General features: G+C 40.9%; 1 protein-coding gene across 1 annotated transcript in view; it reads left to right on the top strand.

Annotated features, from left to right (window-relative positions):
- Nucleotides 1–18,846, top strand: part of TUB (tubby bipartite transcription factor) — a 34,104-nt gene extending 15,258 nt beyond the window's left edge. The window contains exons 2-10 of the mRNA XM_008944762.1: nucleotides 5,296–5,463; nucleotides 8,404–8,475; nucleotides 9,406–9,527; nucleotides 10,271–10,462; nucleotides 11,037–11,149; nucleotides 12,251–12,365; nucleotides 17,063–17,161; nucleotides 17,543–17,714; nucleotides 18,268–18,846. Coding sequence (XP_008943010.1) covers nucleotides 5,296–5,463; nucleotides 8,404–8,475; nucleotides 9,406–9,527; nucleotides 10,271–10,462; nucleotides 11,037–11,149; nucleotides 12,251–12,365; nucleotides 17,063–17,161; nucleotides 17,543–17,714; nucleotides 18,268–18,401 — 1,187 coding nt within the window. The 3' untranslated portion in view covers nucleotides 18,402–18,846. The remainder of the gene's footprint in view (nucleotides 1–5,295; nucleotides 5,464–8,403; nucleotides 8,476–9,405; nucleotides 9,528–10,270; nucleotides 10,463–11,036; nucleotides 11,150–12,250; nucleotides 12,366–17,062; nucleotides 17,162–17,542; nucleotides 17,715–18,267) is intronic.
- Nucleotides 18,847–19,178: the final 332 nt, after the last annotated feature.

Here is a 19,178-nt window from a genome sequence, read left to right as displayed (position 1 = left end):
TTTTGAGGAGAGTTTCACACAACAGGGAGTGATACAGATTTATTTATTTATTTTTAAACAGTGGATTTCTAAATTTCTAGAAGTTGTAGTTTCATTATATTTCAATTTAGCCATTTTATTAGAGCTTTTTAAGCAATCACTCTGAGAAAGCATCTTTTCCACATACTGATTTGTGCAATGCTACTTTCTTGTACCACTGTTGTGGAAGTAAACTTTATTATATGCAGTGGACACATTTCTTGATAAATCCAAATTTTAAAAAAATATGTAAGTAACTGTTGTTTTGTCTTTTTAATTTAAAATGTAGATCACTTGAGACGATAACAGTAGAAGCAGGCTTTGCTTTAAGCCAAGTTCACTAAAGGACAGAAACTATTTGTTGAGTTGTCAGTCTCATAAGAAGAGGTTGCTGTGGGTGCAGGCTCCCCGTGTCTAAGGAGAGGAAGAGATGCTCTGCAGTGCTGGTGAAGTGCAGTTGCAGCGTTGCTGCTGGCTGCAGCCATGTGGGTAGGACTGCTTTGTCAGAGCAGTGGCTTGTCTGACCTGCTCTTGTGCTTTTGAAGCTACATTTAAAAAGAAAAACCAAACCCACCCAACTGAAAAAAAACAACAAAGCCACAAAAGGAAGGGCATAATTCATCCAGAACCCTCGTTGTATGTAACAGGTCAGAAAATGTGGCTTGAGATTTTCTTTCGCAGAGACTTCCTGCCTGGCCTTGGCCAGCTCGTCAGATATGATCTGCAAAGGGCTTAAGCATATTCTTAAAACTTAGTCTCTGAGCAATTTGCCTGACTTCAGAAGTTGGACTGGTGTCTTAAATGCTTTGTAAAATGAGAACAGATTTTTTTTTTTGTATCCTGCAGTTCCTGATTTGTAAAGCAGGGGCAGAAATACTTGTTTTCTCTGCTGTATTCCTTTCCTGATACATAATCTCATTTGCCATTCAGTCACTGAGCTCAATTAATTCTCTCTGATGTACAATACTTCTCTTTCCAGTTTCTTCCTTAGTTAATTATAACAGTTATTTTCAAACAACTTAGAAATCCACTTTTTCATGGTGTCCTAGGACCAGTACAAACTCTGCAAATAATCGGTTAATCTTTCTTTCCAGTACTTACAAGTTCATGTAAAAGAACCAAGAGGGAATAATGCTTGCTGAAAATCTTTTCACAGCAAAATGTTTGTATGTGTCAAGTACAAGCAGAGAGGAACATGATGTGTATAAATACTGTTAGATTCTTTTCCTGCAAGATCCGTTTACCGGGCATTCATGTAGTATGTAGTCAAATACTTAAATATATGTTTTGGAGAGCTGACTCACTGTGCTTATCCCTCTAATTTGCTGCTGAGTAGTTAGTCACATATTTAATCTGTAATTTTTTTCAAGACTCCCATTGTGCTTTATGGTCAGCAAAACCTTTCCTCATGTTTAGTCTCAGGCTTATCTATCAGTGCTCACCACATCTTATCATCTGAACTGTCCCTGGTCATACATAGCTTGGTAGTATATAGTCTCTTGCTTCTGTTCAACATTCTCCTCCCACTCCTTCACCCCCTAAAAAATTTAAAATACTTTTTCTTGAGCATCTCTTGAGCAGTGGAATAAAATTGCAGTTCTGACCTATCCTCTTTAATTTTCTTAATCTGCTCTAGTATTATAGTGACATTAGACTTTGAGATTTTTTTTTCTGATGAGATGTGTAGAAATGCTTCATTTCTGTCTAGTTTTGAGGAGACGTGTCCCTCAGACCTATTCTGTTACAGATTCTGGGTTTAGACAGGACTGTTCAACATGCTATTCTAAGCTTTGTGCTCAGCATGACTATACTCTTAGTTTCCCATTTGCAAATAGGGTTAGGAAGCTAATTTCTTTTCTGCAAAATAGTTGTGAAGGTTGTGAAGCTGAAATAAAATGCATGAGGCTCAGCTGGATACTCAGATCTGCACTTGTAATGCTCTGCTTGTGCTGTTGTGGAGGAAAAAACCCACCCCAAAACAACCTCTAGATCTGTAAGGCCAAGGAGGAGGGATATAACTCAGGGTCTATAACCTCCATCCCAGGCAGTTGGTACTTGCTTAGTTTGTCAGAAAGAAATGTGATAACTACATCTAGTAGAACTGAGATGGCTCATCTGTACTCATTTTAGCATCTCTCCATAGGATGTATCAAAATGGTTGGAAACTCTTTAGTAGAAAGCTGCTGGGGATGTAGGATAGAGAAGTGTATGCCTGGTGACCCTCCTGTAAAGAGATTTCCTTTAATTGCTAGATTGGAACAATACAACAAGGTCTTGAGGTTCATATCCTCCAAATGTATTGCCATTACTAAGTCCAGTCCAGCTGAATGGATTTCAGGTTTTTGCCCTATCCTTTAGAAGATGGAGCCTCAAACAGGCATAATGTGGTATCATAAAATGCATGAAAAGCTTTGATTTGTTTCTCATACATCATAAACACTAAACAAAATTTAGCCAGTTTATTCCTTTTCCAAAGGCTTTCAGTAACAGTTCTCTTGATTTTTCCTTTACCTTTTTCTTTCTCCCCTCATTCCACACCTAGATGTTGTGATTTTGTTTGTAGTTAGTTAACTTTTTGTGTTTAAAGCAAAAAAAAAATCTAAAAATCCTATACCTGAGATCAAAGTAAAGTGCATCTTCACCTAATGTACTTTGAATTTCTTAGAGTGTAGATTAAATCAGGTTATAAAAGATTCTACATGGTAGTTTAAATTATTAGCTTTTAAGAGCATGGCACTGCCTATTTAGAAATATTTTCTAGAAGATTTCAGGTGCTAACAGAATGCAAGCATTGATAAATAGTAGTTTACAGGATGGAAATGCTGGTGAATGCCAATTTTCTACTGCATTTTTTTTCATGATCTCTTAGTTTTAATTTCTGGTTACCTCTGGGTTTCACCTGAAATGGCCATGTCAAAGTTGCCAGAAGGCCTTTACTGAAGGGACTGGTGGTATTCTGGGTATTTTTTTAAGTCTTCCTCTTTCCTCCCTGTCCTCCTTCACAGCTGCCTCTCAAAAATTCCCTTTCCTTCTTAGCAGATATTCAAGGACATCTCTGTCAGTTTTTTTCGTACCTGATTTTTGGGAAAAGCTGTAGAAAATGCTGACAGTAGCAATAAAGACTTTCTTTCTGGCTCAACCCACTCAGCTTCTTTGCCTCTGTTGACCCTGTCCTTAAACTGGGAAACTTTTAACTGTAGACATGAATGGTTTTATTGCACAGTGAACCATCCTTCCAGAAAGTGGGTGTAGAGGAGTCAGCAAGGCAAAGAAAGTGAGAACATAGGGAGAGAGCCACCTTGGCTATCACAATTATGCAAGCTTGGAAGTATTTTCAGACATTAGGTAGGTGATGGTAAAGCTGCCTTTTGAACTATGACTTGCAAAACCTATATCTCATAATATAGAAAAAATGTGTATGTGTGCTTGTATTTAATACCATTTTACACATGTATATACAGCTCCAAGGATGTGCACACATAAATATTGAATACTTAATGCTGTATTTGCCATGAGCTATCTACAGTATTCCAGTGCAGTAGAGGTTCTTTTCTGTTTGTTTTTTTTCTTTCTTTTTTTTTTCCCCTCTCTGGTTACATCTTTCATTACCATAAATGGGGTCACCAGTGGAACCATTTATAATGCTTAATAACACACTCTACCAGTGATGCACTCTTCAGAATACCAAAATTGATTTTTCTTCTCTGAAAGCGTGACCTGCCAGTGTAGCCTTTGTCCTAACACCTGATAATGGTGATGTTCCTGACAGAACAGGATGTGAGTGCAGATGTTCTGCAAGCACTGGAAAAAAAGCAGCCTTAGTGCAATGTCTGATGCTGTCAAAGGCATTTCATTGCTGCAGATCAGCGTCTGCTTTGAGGAAGAATGACTAAGGTGTTTTGTTCCTTTTGAAACGGATTCTCAAAATTAGGTTTGTATCACCCAGAGCTTAATAAGGGGCTAGGGAGATACGCCTGAGGTATGAGCATCTTGTTAAACTTACAAATGATTAACACGAGAAATTCAGAGTATTAAGGTAAGAACCTAACTTCAGGTAGCCCCTGTAATGATAATGATTAGTATGGTTAAAGCTGTTAGGAATACCACAGTGGATCTGAGCAGCTACCTGCCTGTTCTAGGGCACCTTTGCTGTAGTGCTTATCCTGAGATACTTGCAAGAAAGATGCTGTTCTGTTCACTGCCTTATTACACATGCAACACAGGAAATAATACTGTTCCTTCTGCATCACACAGAGCTTCTGTCTGAAAATGTCTTACCAAGATGAGAGAAACTTTTCCATGGGCTTTTTTTCGTCCTTCAGGGTTGGATAGACAGATTGTTTATTTGTTGTTAGTTTTACTGTAAGTAAATCAGCCTGTACAGGGTCAGTGCAGAAGTTGCCAGATAAGGGTCTGCGTAATGCAGACAAGTCAATAAATCCTTGCGGTCTTGAACTCTGTGAGTTTAATACTTCTGCAGTGCTGGACTGCATCGTGTTAAATAGTTGCACAGCCAGTGCTGTCCTTGTTCCTGAGGCTGTGAACCACTCTCTTTCCCACTTCTGCTTTGTACTGCAGTGGCAGTGACAGCAAGTGTGGCAAAGTACAGTTAAGCATGCTGAACGTATAATCCTCTTGTCTTTTAATGCAAGTTGACAGCTACTGGCAAAGCAAGTTGAAAAGGTATTCTGGGAGGCTTCTGCTACAGATCACAGTCTGAAAAAAATCCCAGTCCCTACAGCTCCTTCTTAGAGGATTTATTCAGCTCTGTTTGCTGTGAGAAGCACCATATTCTTTTACTGAACTAGCCCTTTGTAATGCTTGCTAATTCTACACAACGTTTCTTCCTTATTAACAAAAATTTCTGACCAGCAACGCTCTACAAGCTTATGTGATTTACTGTAGCTGTACATGATAGTATTACCAGTTTTGTTGGTGCAAAAGTGAGTTTTTTATGTAGCTAATTTAGTAATATATACCAGCACTGAATAACTAAGAGCTGAAGTCCATTTGCAATCTGATATTTTAACTTGCTGTCCTGTAGAAAAAAAAATGAAGTTCATTTCTGGTAAGAACACACCCCACCCTGTATTTTCATTTTTCTGTCTTCAGAGGCAATTTACAGCCTTTGTGAGAACTAAAATGAGTCTTGCTTAAATCTAGAAATATTACTGAATGTGTCAGTGATTCTTAGAGAAGATGCTTTTTGTGAGTGAGCAATTATCTTAGTAACTTCGTAACAGAAGGCCAGCTAAGGCTTTTACTGTTGTCTGACAGGGATTGATGGCCCAGCTGCTTATCAAGATGATGTTCAGAAGATAGGAAGTCAAGTGCAGATTTTGACTGTTGGACAGTCCAGCCATGATGAAGATGATGGGGAGAAAATGGCTAGTGGCCAACAACAGCAAAGCAAACAAGACCTTAGAACAGCAATGCAGAAAAAAGGTAAGTAGCCAAAGCTGCCTTCGTGTTCTCATTGCTTGCTTTATGTGTGTTGACTCATTTTCCTGTTCTCACTCTCAACTCTAGCCTCTGCAGAGATTCTTACTCTCTGATTTTTCTCCTCAGACCCTGTTTGGCTCTATTCTGTTATCTCAAAAGAATAATAATGAAGTTCTCTCTTGTTCTAAGGAACAAGAGCTCTCCAGGCTCTCAGGGATGTGACTTTCCCATCTGCAGTGCAGTACTGTTATTAAGGTATCAGGCAGATGCTAATGCTCACATCCATCTGTTCACATTTTTATATTGTGAAATTCTGGAAATTACTTATTTCAGGGTTAAAAAAAAGAGTACAGAATAACAACACTCAAACTAGAATATTAATTTTAGTTATGTTGTCAGTTAAATATTGTTCATGTTTTCATACTGGCTGTTCACGCTTGCAGAGGTGAAAATTACAGCACTGTGTATTCTGCAGCATTTCCCATGCATGGTCCTCAAATGTTCTGGAATATTTTCTTTTCTGGAGGCATGCATGGTTTGGGAGATGGATTGTGTATGTACACATTCGTGCATCTGTCTCTTCCTTCCTGTACTGTTATTGTCTCTCCTTAGACATTAACTGTAGGAAGGAGGAAAAATCTTAAAATCCTCACAAAGCTTTTTCTGAAGGCATTTGCTTTGGAGTTGTTCTTCTTCAGTGTACAGCTTTTGAAGCAAAGATGGCTCAAGCCAAGAGTGCTCTGATGCTTTAAGAATAAACTCTTTGTGTATAAAGAGCAAAATGTAAGTGGAAACTTGACTCATCTAGAATAGACTATTCATACCTAAATGCCTGCCTCTTGTCTGCAGAGCAGTTCTCACTAGATTCATTTTTTCTGGGACGTTACTCTGCAGATGTGAGCAACTTCAACTGAAATGTTCAGATTTTCTCCAAGTGTGGTATTTCCTGGGCATTGGAGTCAGAGGGATGTTGGCATGACTAACAAATTCTGATCTGTGTGGTGATTGTGTTGCCTTAGACCGTGGCTGAGAATATTTAATCATCAGGCACACTACTTACTAGAACTGATTGACTTAAAAATTACCAACAGACTTCTCAAACTAGGTCAGAGCACTCAGGTTTTTACTCTGGGGGACGTTTCTATTTTTAATGTCTTTTCCAGGTTAAGATACATCTTTATTCTCCTCCTTTTTTTTTTTTTTTATTTAATAGAAGGAGTGGGTGTTTTTTGTTTTGCTTTGGTCTTATTTTGCTTTGTTGCTTTGTATTCTTAGATATATGATATAAGCTTTTTTTAACCCAGTCTGAGTATACTCCTGTGATGAGAACAAACTGCTAAGAATGGACCACTAGTATGCGTCCAGTTGGGTAGCAGAGGGAGGACACTTTTTTAAAACGGGAATGCTGAGGTTTAATCATTTTTAGTAACAACAGAGCTGTGCTCTGTGAGACAGAAGAAGGGTATTAAGACAAGACTGCAACCAGCAGCACCTCCATAAAATATTTTTTATTATGCTTGTATGGTTTGCTACTACATACTGTCAGAGGAGGCTTTGTAGAAAGTTTTTAGTATCCCACTGTTCCTGGGAAAGTTTTTGTTGAGCTAGGGCTTTTCATGTGGATTTCCACTGCCACTTCTCTGCTCGTGGCATGTCCTCACTGGCATGTCCCCCTTGGTCTGAAAAGCATTTAGAATTACTGTCTCACATCAGTGCTTCTCTTGTGTGGAAGAGGAGCAGGAGAGGAACACAGGTATGGATGCTGGCTGGGCTAAGGGAAGGGCTGGGTCCTGTCAGATTTGCATATCCCTGGTCCGTGCCCGTTCTGCTGTGTGACACGAGCTTTGCAGAGAGAATCCTTTCCCAGCACGTGGCTCTGCTTCCCCAGCGAGCCCAGTTCTGTTACCAGGCAAGAGGTTATAGGCTACCTGACTGCAAATGGAATATGCCACTTGCAAGAAAGTGCCAAATGTTTTATTTGACTTCTCCATCTGTTGGAAACTGCCATACTAGAATAACTTTCCTCCTGCGGGAAATATTCATCCTTTTGCTTTCGGAAGTCTTAATATGTAGAATTCCTCTCTGGCAAATGAGTCACGAGGACAGAGCCAGAATTTCGTACATTTTAACACTGAATAACTAACATTTAGTCTCCACATTTATCAGTTTCCAATATGTCTCTGTAAAGATTTAGAATGAGCAATCTGGTCTTAGTTCTTTGTCACCTGAAGTTACAACTGGTTTGAGATCAAGGGAGGGAATAAATTTTATTTCTGGGTTCAAAACCAGAACAGAACAGATCAGAACACTTCTGCTCCATCTCTGATGTTTTTATTTTTGTACGTTAGTGTGGTTCAGTCTTTGCTTGTTTTAGACCAAGGTCATATGCCAAAAGACTAAGCTAGGAATGGCAATGGAACGGAAAGTCTCTATGCATATCCCTGGAAGAACAGTTTAGATGACCTGAGAAAGATGGTTTTAGGGCATCTGAATATGAGTCTGAATACTTTTTTCAGTGTTACTGAATGAATATTTGTGTAGAATCCACATATATCACTGTATCAATCAGTTTTATATTTTTGTGTGTTAGAATTCAAAAGGAGGCCAGAACCCTTCCATGCAGGGCACATTTGTGCACAGAAGGGTGTGTGGCACAAGTGTGTAGGGTGGATGATGCTTTCTGAACCTTCAGCTTGGTGATCTGGGGCTTTTTGTCTTTAGTCAAAGGACTAAAAAAGAAGGTGACAGCAGGTATAAGCATGTAGAAGGTGAATTTGGTTCTGTGGGAAGACAGATAAAATGTCCATGAGTGAGAATTCAGGCAGCAGCATTATGGCCCCATCCAGAGCCTTTAGCCCTGAGCGGAGTCCCATTGGCAGGTTAGGCTTGTGCACTCAATTAAGGGTTTGCAGAATCAAGCCCACGGATTTTTTCCTTTCCCAGATCCCCATGCAAACACATCCTGGTCCTCCTCCACCTCCCAATCCAGTCTTGTCGCCCTGGACCATGTTCCTGGTAAGTACAGAAGGAAAAAGTTAATTATGCCCGTGCTGCTTGGCTCTGGAAACCTTTGCATTTCATTTATCCTTCTGCACTGGACTCACCAGTATTGGAAATTCTGGACCAAGTGGCTTTGTTTATTTTTAAGAAAAAAATATTTTGTAGTTAGCCCCTAATATTTGGAACATAGAGTTTGAACCTGAAGACAGGGTGGCTTCATCTGCATGATACTCCTTGAAAAAGAGTACACTGGCCTGGCCAGTGTCCCTCCATTGACGCTTGCTGCTGCTAAGTTCAGTTTGATCTTCAGAGATGTGTTTCCCTAGGAAATGTCTGAGGTTCTGAATTATTTTAAAGTCAAAATTTTAAGTGCTGTAAGGCAGTTCCTTTGGCCTGGGCTGATACTGGCTTTTTACATGAAATAAATATGCATGAGAGCATTTCCTTGATGTGAATGTTTTTTCTCAGTCTAAGATCTGCTTAAAACTCTGCTTAAAATCTGATCTGATTAAAAGTCTGCTGTAGAAGGGCTCATATTTTAATTGTTAAGGGTTTCAAATGGCTCTGATAGGCTGTCCACTGAGCTCCAGTTTCAGGTTTAAGATTTTGTGTTGTGTTTAAAGTACTTGGCTGGATGATGACGAACTGAATTTAATTTTGACTGGCTATTTCTCCTGTATCACTGATCACTGGGCAACTCAGTCCTCTCTGTGGAATGGAAACCGTGGTACTTCCTTTCTCAATTGCTGGAATGTTTTGGCTTCTCAGGGCAGGCACTGTCTCACCCACGTATTTGTACACTGCCTCACCCAGTGAACCCCCCTCACACAGCCTCTCCCACCTGTGAGCCTAAGGGTGCAACAGTATAATAAGGGATGTTTTACAGCAAGTATGGACAGCTTTAACACATTAGTATTTCTTATAAATGTGCTGCTTTCTCCTCAGGCATTTCAAGCAGCATGAATTTTGATGAGGAAGATGACGAGGAAGATGAAGACAGCTCCAGTTCTTCACAGTTAAACAGTAACACCCGGCCTGGTTCTGCCACAAGCAAGAAATCCAACAAGGTAAGGGGTGAGTGCCAGAGGAGGAGCATGCAGGCTGCTGTGTACTGTGTGATTTCACGGGGCAGTCAGCACAGGCTGGGCTTCCTGGTTTTAGTTTTAATATGCACTAGAGTGTCTCCAAGGTAATTTGCTATGATAGCTCCCATGGTTCACAGGAGGAAGCAATGAAAACAATGACTTCGAGAAAAGAATAGCAAATGTTGTCTGAACTTGACTGAAGAGAAAGGTAAACAGCAAATATTTACCTTTCTGCCTCTTGCAGGAGCTCAGAAGGATCTCTTGTTTCTATTCCCTTTTTCTGAGCATTTTCCCACTCTGTTCTCACTGCTAACATCCAAACGTAAAATAAGGCTTGGGCTTGTTTCAATATTCTAAGTCATAACCTCTTATTAAACCCATTGATGGTGCCCCACTCTTCTATATGCTGCACTGACTTCTCACCTCTGTTGGACCTCTATACAGCTTAATCTGTCTCTCCCTGTCCCATTTCTGCCTTTCATCAAAGGCCATCACTGTCCTTGGGTATGGCCCTTCTGGAAGGAAAAGAAGTGTGATGAGATGGGAAGGTGTGAGCCAGGGTTTGCTTTGTAACATCACAACATTGCAAGGAATTGGAATGGGGAAGACAATATGTCCATTGTTCTTATTTTTTTTAAGCTCAGCTCCTCTCAAATGTCATTCTTTTATACTTAGAACCTTGTAAATCAAAGTTGAGGAAGTCTGAGTTTTGCTTACTGTTTTAGGAAGCGGCCTCAGCCCCCAGTCCTTCCACAAATGAGCCTCTCATAGAAGTTGATGACCTGGAGGAGTTTGCTGCCAGACCCGCTCCACAGGGCGTCACTGTCAAATGCAGGATCACAAGAGACAAGAAGGGAATGGACCGGGGGATGTACCCCACTTATTACCTCCACTTGGAAAGGGAGCATGGTAAAAAGGTCATAAAATAACTTGAATGGCATACCAGTTGCATCTGAATATATATATATATATATCTATAAAAAATATTAAAAGTGTGAAGAAGTCTTTTAAAGAAAATATCTTGTCTTTTAAATGTATTTTCACTTTCACTGCCTTGCAGTCTTCCAAAAGCAAAACAATGGTATCACTTTGTTCTGCTGCCTTTCTTCATTTGTCTAATCTTTGGCCTTAAATAATCCATGCATGGCACCTTCACGTGACAGTCAGCAGTTGGGGCTCTCTGCGTCCTATGGCCTGGAAAGCATCTATTTTCAATTCAACTGGAAGAGCCAGAGCAACTCAGAATGAAACATTTAACAAAATAGATTGAATTGAATTATTTAAACCATAGATAATGGACTGAGTGGTTGAGGAGTCACTTTCCCTTTCCAGACTTTTATCTGGTCTTGCTAAGTCCCTGGAGACCTTCTGTTACTTCACTAATTATGCTGGAAGACAGAAATATTACCTATGGTTCCCTTGTATCAAAGCAGGAGGAGGTGTGTGCTAACCCCTTTGGCATTCTAGAATATGTTTTTTTGTACTGCTTAGGTGTTTCTGTTAGCTGGAAGGAAACGAAAGAAGAGTAAAACCTCTAATTACCTCATCTCCATAGACCCAACTGACCTGTCTCGGGGTGGAGAGAGCTTTATTGGAAAACTGAGGTAAACACTGATAGATCTAAGAATTTTCTTTATATAATATAAAGTTCATTCGAAGTTAAGAAACCTGTAAGCCACTGTGACTTCTTAATCAGAGGTTTAACCACATCATGTGATAATGGTCTTAAAGTTCACCAGTATCCAAGGCATGCTTTCAAAACATCACAAGTATTTAAAAAATCACGTTTTATTAAAAGTCAGCAGGTCTGAAGCTCTTAAATGTGCAAAATCCAGATTCTCAAGGGTGTATGAGCACAGTTTATCTTAATGAGATTTTCAGAAGTGCATGAGTAGGTTGTGTCTAGCCCCTGTTGGTATAAATACCTTGGAATGGAAGTTCTGTCTGTTACATAGCCTGGAAATCTCTTTCATTTTGCCCATTTCTTAAGATCCTAATTAGAGTTATTTAAAAGTAGTGGAATTCTTTCAGAAGCACGTGCTTCTTTTCTGTCTGTCGCCCCATTGTACATCGGTCTGTTGCTGATACCCATGTGGAGCCTCTCAATGTATGTTTAGATCATCTGTGCCTGAGGAGAGGGACTGTGCTGCTAATTCCCATTTGCCTGGGTGGATCTTGGAACTTCATGCACTATTTATTGCAGTGCAGACACAGAATGAGGATAACGTGGGTTTAGTATGTTCCAAGCTGTACTTTGTGCTCCTTGGTGTGGTGTCATTTAAATAGGAAAGGCTGAACTTTTTTATAACTTTATGAAAATCTTTCCCTGTATTCTAATAGAGTTAGTATCAGGTAAGAAAGCAGACAGTCTTGTAGTGAGTAAGCATGTTTTAAAACCCAAGCAAACAAACAAAATAACCCTACCTGAGTGTTTCCTTCTTCTCTTGAATTTAGTAGTTTGCAAGATGTCATGAGAAGTCTCCAGTGAAATGATAAGAGGCCTTTGGTAAAATCTGCTGGACTGTACCTTTCCATTTTGGTTATGACCTTTAATCCAGGAGTTGTCCTTTAGTTAGGATTAGAGTTAACAACTATTTGTACTCAATATTACCTGTCTTTCTTTTGGGGCAACAATGCAGTGAAGGATAGATGTCTGAGGCAGAGTTACTGACAAATGGTGATTGGATTTTCCATTTTTTTGATAGATCAAATCTTATGGGAACTAAGTTTACAGTTTATGACAATGGAGTAAATCCAATGAAAACAACATCCAGCCTGGAGGCGAGTGTCCTGCGTCAGGAGCTAGCTGCTATTTGTTATGTAAGTACTGCTCACAGGCAAAATATGCAAGAAAGGGCAGCTCAGTTTCTGAAATAGCACGCTGAATTTCCTTCTCACTTGTGATTATGTAAAGCAGCACTCATACTTGGATGTAGTCAAACAGCTGATCTTCACTAGAGAAACCAGGAAATTCAGTGGAAAGTAAAGGTGGAAACTGTTGTGCACAGAACCAGGTTGCCCAGTTCTCACTTTTGGTCAGGAGGTGCTGGAGGTTTTACATAACCCTCTGCAAGGGGTAGGATGCTTCACAGCCTGCAGGCACCATCCGAGGGGGTCTCCTCAACTGGAGAGAGCTGTGCCCGTGGAATTACTGCACTAAAGTGTGATCATTTGTAATGGCCTTTGGGAGGAGCCCAGTCTGGTTTAAAACAAAGGTAGCTGGACAGCTAGGTCTGCAGCAGTAGCTGAGAGACACTGATAAAAACTCTAAAACTCCTTTTTTACCAGGAAAAAAAAACCCAGTCAAACCCCAAACAAAATCCAAAATTCAATTGAATGAAAGAAAACAGCCTCTTGCAGGACAGTAAATAGCATTTGTCAGGGGAATGCAGACAATCAAGACTCAAAACACAGTGGCTGCTGTTTCATGATTACTGGCTGACTAACTGTCATGGTGAGAGTATTCTTTCTGTCCAGAAATCTCTGGGCACAGGAACCTCTTCCAGCCAAAATTGGTACGTACACTGCTACATGGAGTTTTCTGTTTTCACCAATCAACAACTTCTGGTAAAAATACTCAAGAACCACTTTTCTGAAAAGCACCTGCCCAGCTCTAATCAAGGATTCCTGGAAATCTGTCAGATCAGGGTCCAGCCATCCCAGCAACACCCAGCATCCACATGTTCCTGGAGGGGTCAGCTTCAGGTTGTGGGGAGCAGCGTGTCTGAAAGACTTCCACAGAGGAAAAAGAAGGGAGAGATCCATCCTTTCCATGCAGAGTGCTGGGAGCTCAGAAGGCTGGCAGTATTAGTTGCTAACCTGTTATTTTCCTGCTGCTTAGAATGCAGTTTTTCTGTGAATATAGTATAGTGTGTTGGTTCATGTCTGCTATTATTCCAGCACATGCCCCACAGTTGCAGACATGCACACATCCCTCCATTTGTGTTGGATTTGAAAGTCTCTGAGAATTTCAGAAAATCCAGCTAACAGGATTTGATGTCTGTTCAGAGTTTGTCTGAAGCTTCAGTAGGAACCCAGGAGGACTTGCATGTTTAATAAATGTAATTTTACTGGTTTATACAGGAAGGGATTCCCTGGAGCCAGGGCAGGCAGCAGGCTTGTAGGTGTGCTGTGGCCAGAGGACAAAAGGAAATTGGAATATTTCATTACTAGCCAGGTTTGATAAAGTAAGATTATTGTTCCTGGCTGCAGCAGAACCACAGTGCCAGAAAGAGCACTCCCCAAACACCCTTGGCCTAAGGTAACATTTAATTCCTGCCTTGAGATTTTTCCTGCAGCCACAGCTATAATAATGACCCTTTGAAAGCACACGGTGCCTCTGGCTGGCTGGCAGCTCATCCGTTCAAATACCCATCTGGAGAGCAAGCTGTACCCACTTCCACCAGCTCACTGAGCCTGGCTGCTGGGTCATCTCTGCAGGTCTGCTTGAGACAGGCAGGAGCTAGTGATGCATCTCTTGTTAACTGTGGGGTAAATGTGTTGAGAACTTGCATCGTGGAGATCACCTCAGGGCATGCTTCAAGCAACAGGAATAAAGTTAGTGCAAGGCTGGAGCTTTACCAGGTGCTGTGGAGCATTTTGACTCTCTCTGCTGATGCCAGGCTGGCATATCATTAGTGAACCTGCAGCAGCACCTAATGGCTGGTGGCAGAATCGCTTGGCAGCATCTGTCAAGGAGCAGTGAGGTGTAAGTACCTGTTGTACCAGGGCTTTCTGTGCTGGATTCCTTCATGGCCATGGTATCTCACAATTCAGTTTATGGCACATTTCTGCAGGCAGGGAGCTCAGCTGGTACTTTGAAGTGTGACTCGGGGTTTCCATAAAGCAATAAAACTGTTTCTACTCGGGCCTCAATTACTTGTGTTGTGCTCCAGCGTGGTGGGTTCTGTGGTTTGGGCTTTCTGTGGAATGCTACCTCCTACAGAAGATGCTAAGGACGAGGCGCTGCTCTGTGAGTCAAGTCCAGAATGGGAAGTGCCTGAAAGAAAGTGGTGGTAATTAAATTGTGATTCTCCTGGGAGCTGCTGGGATATAGACCTTGCTGCTTTGATCATGGCAGCTATTGCCACTGCAGCAACGTCCCTCCATGATTTTATGAGAGTGTGGGAGATTTTAGAAGCTGCCCTGGGGAGAGGCTGTGTGTTCTTTCAGTCCTGTTTGCTGTGACTTGTGCTGCAGAACAGCTTCCTGGCTGGGCCAAGGCAGAGCCTGCAGCTGCTCAGCAGCACTGGGCCAGCAAGTCCTTAGCTCATCAAATCCTTGGTGGGCTGGTTGAGCTGATGGGAATTTTCCCAGTGAACATCCCTTATTTTGAGTTCTTATGTAAACCAAAACACGAAAATGGTGTGAAATCAGAATTTAGCCTGTGTTCCCCTAATAATGCCATTTGTAGTCTTGAATTTACACTTTGTAATGAAGGAGGGAGATAGAAGTAGGGAAGGAGGGAGGAGATAAGGGGAATTAATTATCTTTGGAGGCAGGTAGATTGGAAAGGTCTGCTTTTAATTAAAGCACCTCTTTTGTCCCTGCCATTTTTCTCATACATTCTGTGATTGTAGAATTTCAGTTCTGTAACTTAATTTTAGCCAATAAAATGTTTGATAAAATTGGGGATTGATGTAATATGCAACGAAAAACCACCCCCTTGTCATTTGGCAGAAGTATTGATTTCAGTGCTTCTGAGTAAATCCAAAGAATATAGTCCTGTTTCTTCAGAGTGGTAATGCTGCCTGTTGGGAGGGAAGTGATTCAGCACTATTATTTAATTTTACCTTGAACAGTGTCTTCAACCATTTAGTCAGCATCTAAATTAAATATATATAGCATAACTGCAGCTCAGTGAGAAGAAAACCTTGTAAGGCATTGCAGAGAAGACCAGAATTGTCAGTAGTTAGTGGAAGATAAGCATGAATCTTTTGCTAGACGTTGTCCTCTGCTGTGCTGTCTCTCCTGCTTATAAAATCTGCTGGCAGTCATCTTAGCTTGAGTCTTGCCATGATGCAGAACCAAGCTCCCAGCTGAACTCGTAACTCTGGCTTACTCTGCCAAAGGCCATGACATCAAGGATGCAGACAAGAGGTAGAATCTTCCTGGGGTGGCTCAGCCTGGAGAAGAGAAGGCTCTGGGGAGACCTTATTGTGGCCTTCCAGTATCTGGAGGGGGCCTACAGGAAAGCTGGGGAGGGAGTTTTTACAAGGGCTTGTAGTGACAGGGCATGGAGTAATGGGTTCAAATTGAAAGAGGATAGATATAGATTAGGTGTGAAAAAGAAATTGTCGCTAGGAGGATGGTGAGTCACTGAAACAGGTTGTCCAGAGAAGCTCTGGATGCTCCATCACTGGATGTGTTCAAGACCAGGTTGGATGGGGCTTTGAGCAACCTGGTCGATAGGGAGCTGCCCCTCCCAGTGGCAGGGGGATTGGAACCAGATGATCTTTAAGGTCCCTTCCAACCCAAACCATTGTGAGATTCTAAGATTCCCATTCCTGTACAAAGTTATGAAGGTAGATTAATATACTTGGATTTCTTCAAGAGTATTCAATAAAATAATTCAGTGGAATTTTTCTTGCATGCATGAAAATCTTTAATGAGTTGTGTAAAATCTCCAGATGGTTTGCTGGAACAACCAAAGTTATTTCAAAGATGTTACCAGTGAGTTGAGGTGCATGGATTTTTACTTGCAAAAGTAGAGATGTTTTAAAAAGTTTAATGTTCCTCAAAATCAGGACACTTTAATTAAATGTATAAAAGCAGATAAAAATAATGCTTTAGACCTATTTAGATTTTAGTAGTTGTGTTTTGAGAGGATAGAGCGATCACTGGAGCACTTCTATGAAAGATGGTCAGGAAGGCATCAAGTCATGTTTAATGGAAGAACTTGTCTTTTCCGTGGATTTATTTTTGCTGCCCATGTTATTTCTTTACTTTCCCTGCCTTCATAGCTCAAAAATTTGCATTCATGCTAATGTGTTTGTTTTTTACCATGCTTGCCTCTAAGCATAACATGTCTGAAGATTTTGAAAACCACAGCACTGCTAACAGATGCTCTTACTGGCAGCTTCTTCTTGTTTGCTTTTGTGCTGGCTTTGGAATAAATGGAGTTGGTCCCATGTATTTAATTTTGTCTCTCATCAAAATGTGTGACTGCGTTTTATGATTTTTAAATTACAACTACTTTATTTTGGGATCTAGCAGTAGCCAAGCAATCTGCTTAGTTCATATCCTTCTTCAACAAAGGGATGTTTTTTTTAAAAAAATTGTATTAAGGTTGCTGGCAGCCAACACTCGGAGTGTTTTTGGAAACCTCTCTGTTTCCATTTTTCCTGTTGTCGGAGCTTCTAAGTCAAAGCTAGAATGTTGGGCAGTGCCAGCAAAGGTAAAAACATTTCAAGATGTTTTTTAAGTTGACTAACAACAAAGTTCCCTGGGCTGTCACTGTTGAAAGAATGAACTTTAAAAATAGAGAACATGATGAACTCTTTTCTAAACATCTGTAGGAAACAAATGTCTTGGGGTTTAAAGGACCTCGTAAAATGAGCGTGATCATACCAGGAATGAATATGGACCACGAAAGAGTTTCCATCAGGCCAAGAAATGTAAGTTATACCATCAGCAAGCAATAAAAATTACTTGAATTTTTGCAGTTATTGTTTTGCATTTCTGAAGGTTTAGAGGTGACAAAAAAGCCAGTATTTGAACAATTGCAGAACAATGGGGTGTGATTCACAAAAGCACTATAAATGTGTTTTGATAACAAAAGATACAACTAACTTTTTCCAAGCTGTGGAAAGGACATGAATGCGTATTTGCATTAAGATACTCAGACTTCTCTGTTTCACTGCATGCTGCTGTTTTGAGGGTTGAAGATGACTGTGTAATCTTTGAGCTAGGACTATGAATGTTTTTGGGGGTTTTGTGAATTCATTTTTTGTCTTGTGAGAGAGTTGAACTGAAGTGTGTATCTGTGGTGTGTTCAGGAACACGAGACACTTCTTGCAAGATGGCAGAACAAAAATACAGAGAGTGTCATTGAGCTGCATAACAAAACGCCAGTCTGGAATGATGACACCCAGTCCTATGTTTTAAATTTCCATGGTCGAGTCACACAGGCCTCAGTGAAAAACTTTCAAATCATTCATGACAACGACCGTAAGTACAGCTCTCGGTCTGTGGGGTGTGGGAGCAGCACTGCACAGGGGGCCTGACAGAGATCCTGCCCCTGCTCTCCTTATCGGGGTGGATTTCATTTCCTCACCTGGGTCTGCCTTAATGCTGCTCTGCCTTCTGCTGGGACACTGATGCACGTTTGGTGTTTGAATGTTCATGCTTGAGGCAGCTGAGCCTGCTGTGTGCTCTCTGTGTTCTCTCCCTTGGCTGCCCGGCCTGTGAACTGAGCAGCAATGTGGAGTCACTGCTTCTCTCTGTGCTTGCAAAACCCACTTTTTATCTGTGTAATGGTTTTGACAGCACCAAGTCCTGCAATCCTTGGTCACCCACTTTTCCTCATGCAAGCTCTTCTTGCTTCTCCCTCTGCTATCAGCACACCCACTTGCATGAATAAGTGTTGCAGAGTTTGATGAGTGAGCACATTTTGTTTGTATTCTGTTGAACTGGGCCAGAGGATGATGTTGAATGAATACTTATTTAGTAAGGGCTGCAAACAAAAGTAATGCTTTGTCTCCTTCTATGATCTTCCTTGCAGCTGACTATATAGTGATGCAGTTTGGCCGTGTGGCTGAGGACGTGTTCACCATGGACTACAACTACCCAATGTGTGCGCTACAAGCCTTTGCTATTGCCCTTTCAAGTTTTGACAGCAAGCTGGCTTGTGAGTAAAGGGGCGTGGGTGAGCATCCTCTCAAAGGAAGCAGTTTGCCATATGATTCCCAGTTCCTGCTGGTGTCACTTATGGGCCATACTAAACAGGTCAGGGAAAATGCAGTTGTGGAGGACCGCTCTTGCTGAAGAGAAAGTAAAAGGAATCTTCTAAAAATTCAGGACATTCAGGAAATAATTTCCTTTTTTTTTTTTTTTTTCCTGTCATGTTTTTCTGGAAGTGGCATCAAATTTGTGTACATAGACATTCTATCTCATGTCCTTAATTCTGTTATGGAGATGTGCCATGATGTACTGTCCCGTGGCTCTAGTAGCACCATTATAACGGTGTCTTTTTTAAATCCAGACAGAGCGTGCACGCTCAGAAAAAAGTTCTTTTTACATGTAAGAATTATTCTGAGGCTGAATTCGTGCCTCAGGGTTGCGCTCCTGCGTCGACTAATCAGAGCTTCACATCACCCAACGTAAAAGAAAGATCACAAAAAAGATGCACTTCTTTGAACGTGCAAGGATCTCGTGTAGTTTAAAGCCAAGTCGGAAGGTTGAAAACCTGTATGGGACTGAACTTGATGCACTTCTGTTGTGTATGTAGTAGGGCATGATGAATTTTAACTGCAGTAGGAGGAAATGGAGGAGTAGAAAGCACAAAACAATGTTGCACAAGTCACTTGAATTCTCAGCTTTTGTTATGTTTTAACATCTATGTGCTTTTTTAATTTGTTTCAAACGAAAATGTATTTGGAGTACAGAAAAGGAAAAGGGAAATGTCTAGATGCC

The sequence above is a fragment of the Merops nubicus genome, unplaced genomic scaffold (assembly GCF_000691845.1).
Source record: "Merops nubicus isolate BGI_N331 unplaced genomic scaffold, ASM69184v1 scaffold12977, whole genome shotgun sequence".
NCBI classification, from domain to species: Eukaryota; Metazoa; Chordata; class Aves; order Coraciiformes; family Meropidae; genus Merops; species Merops nubicus.
This window is presented reverse-complemented; position numbering and strand designations above follow the sequence as displayed.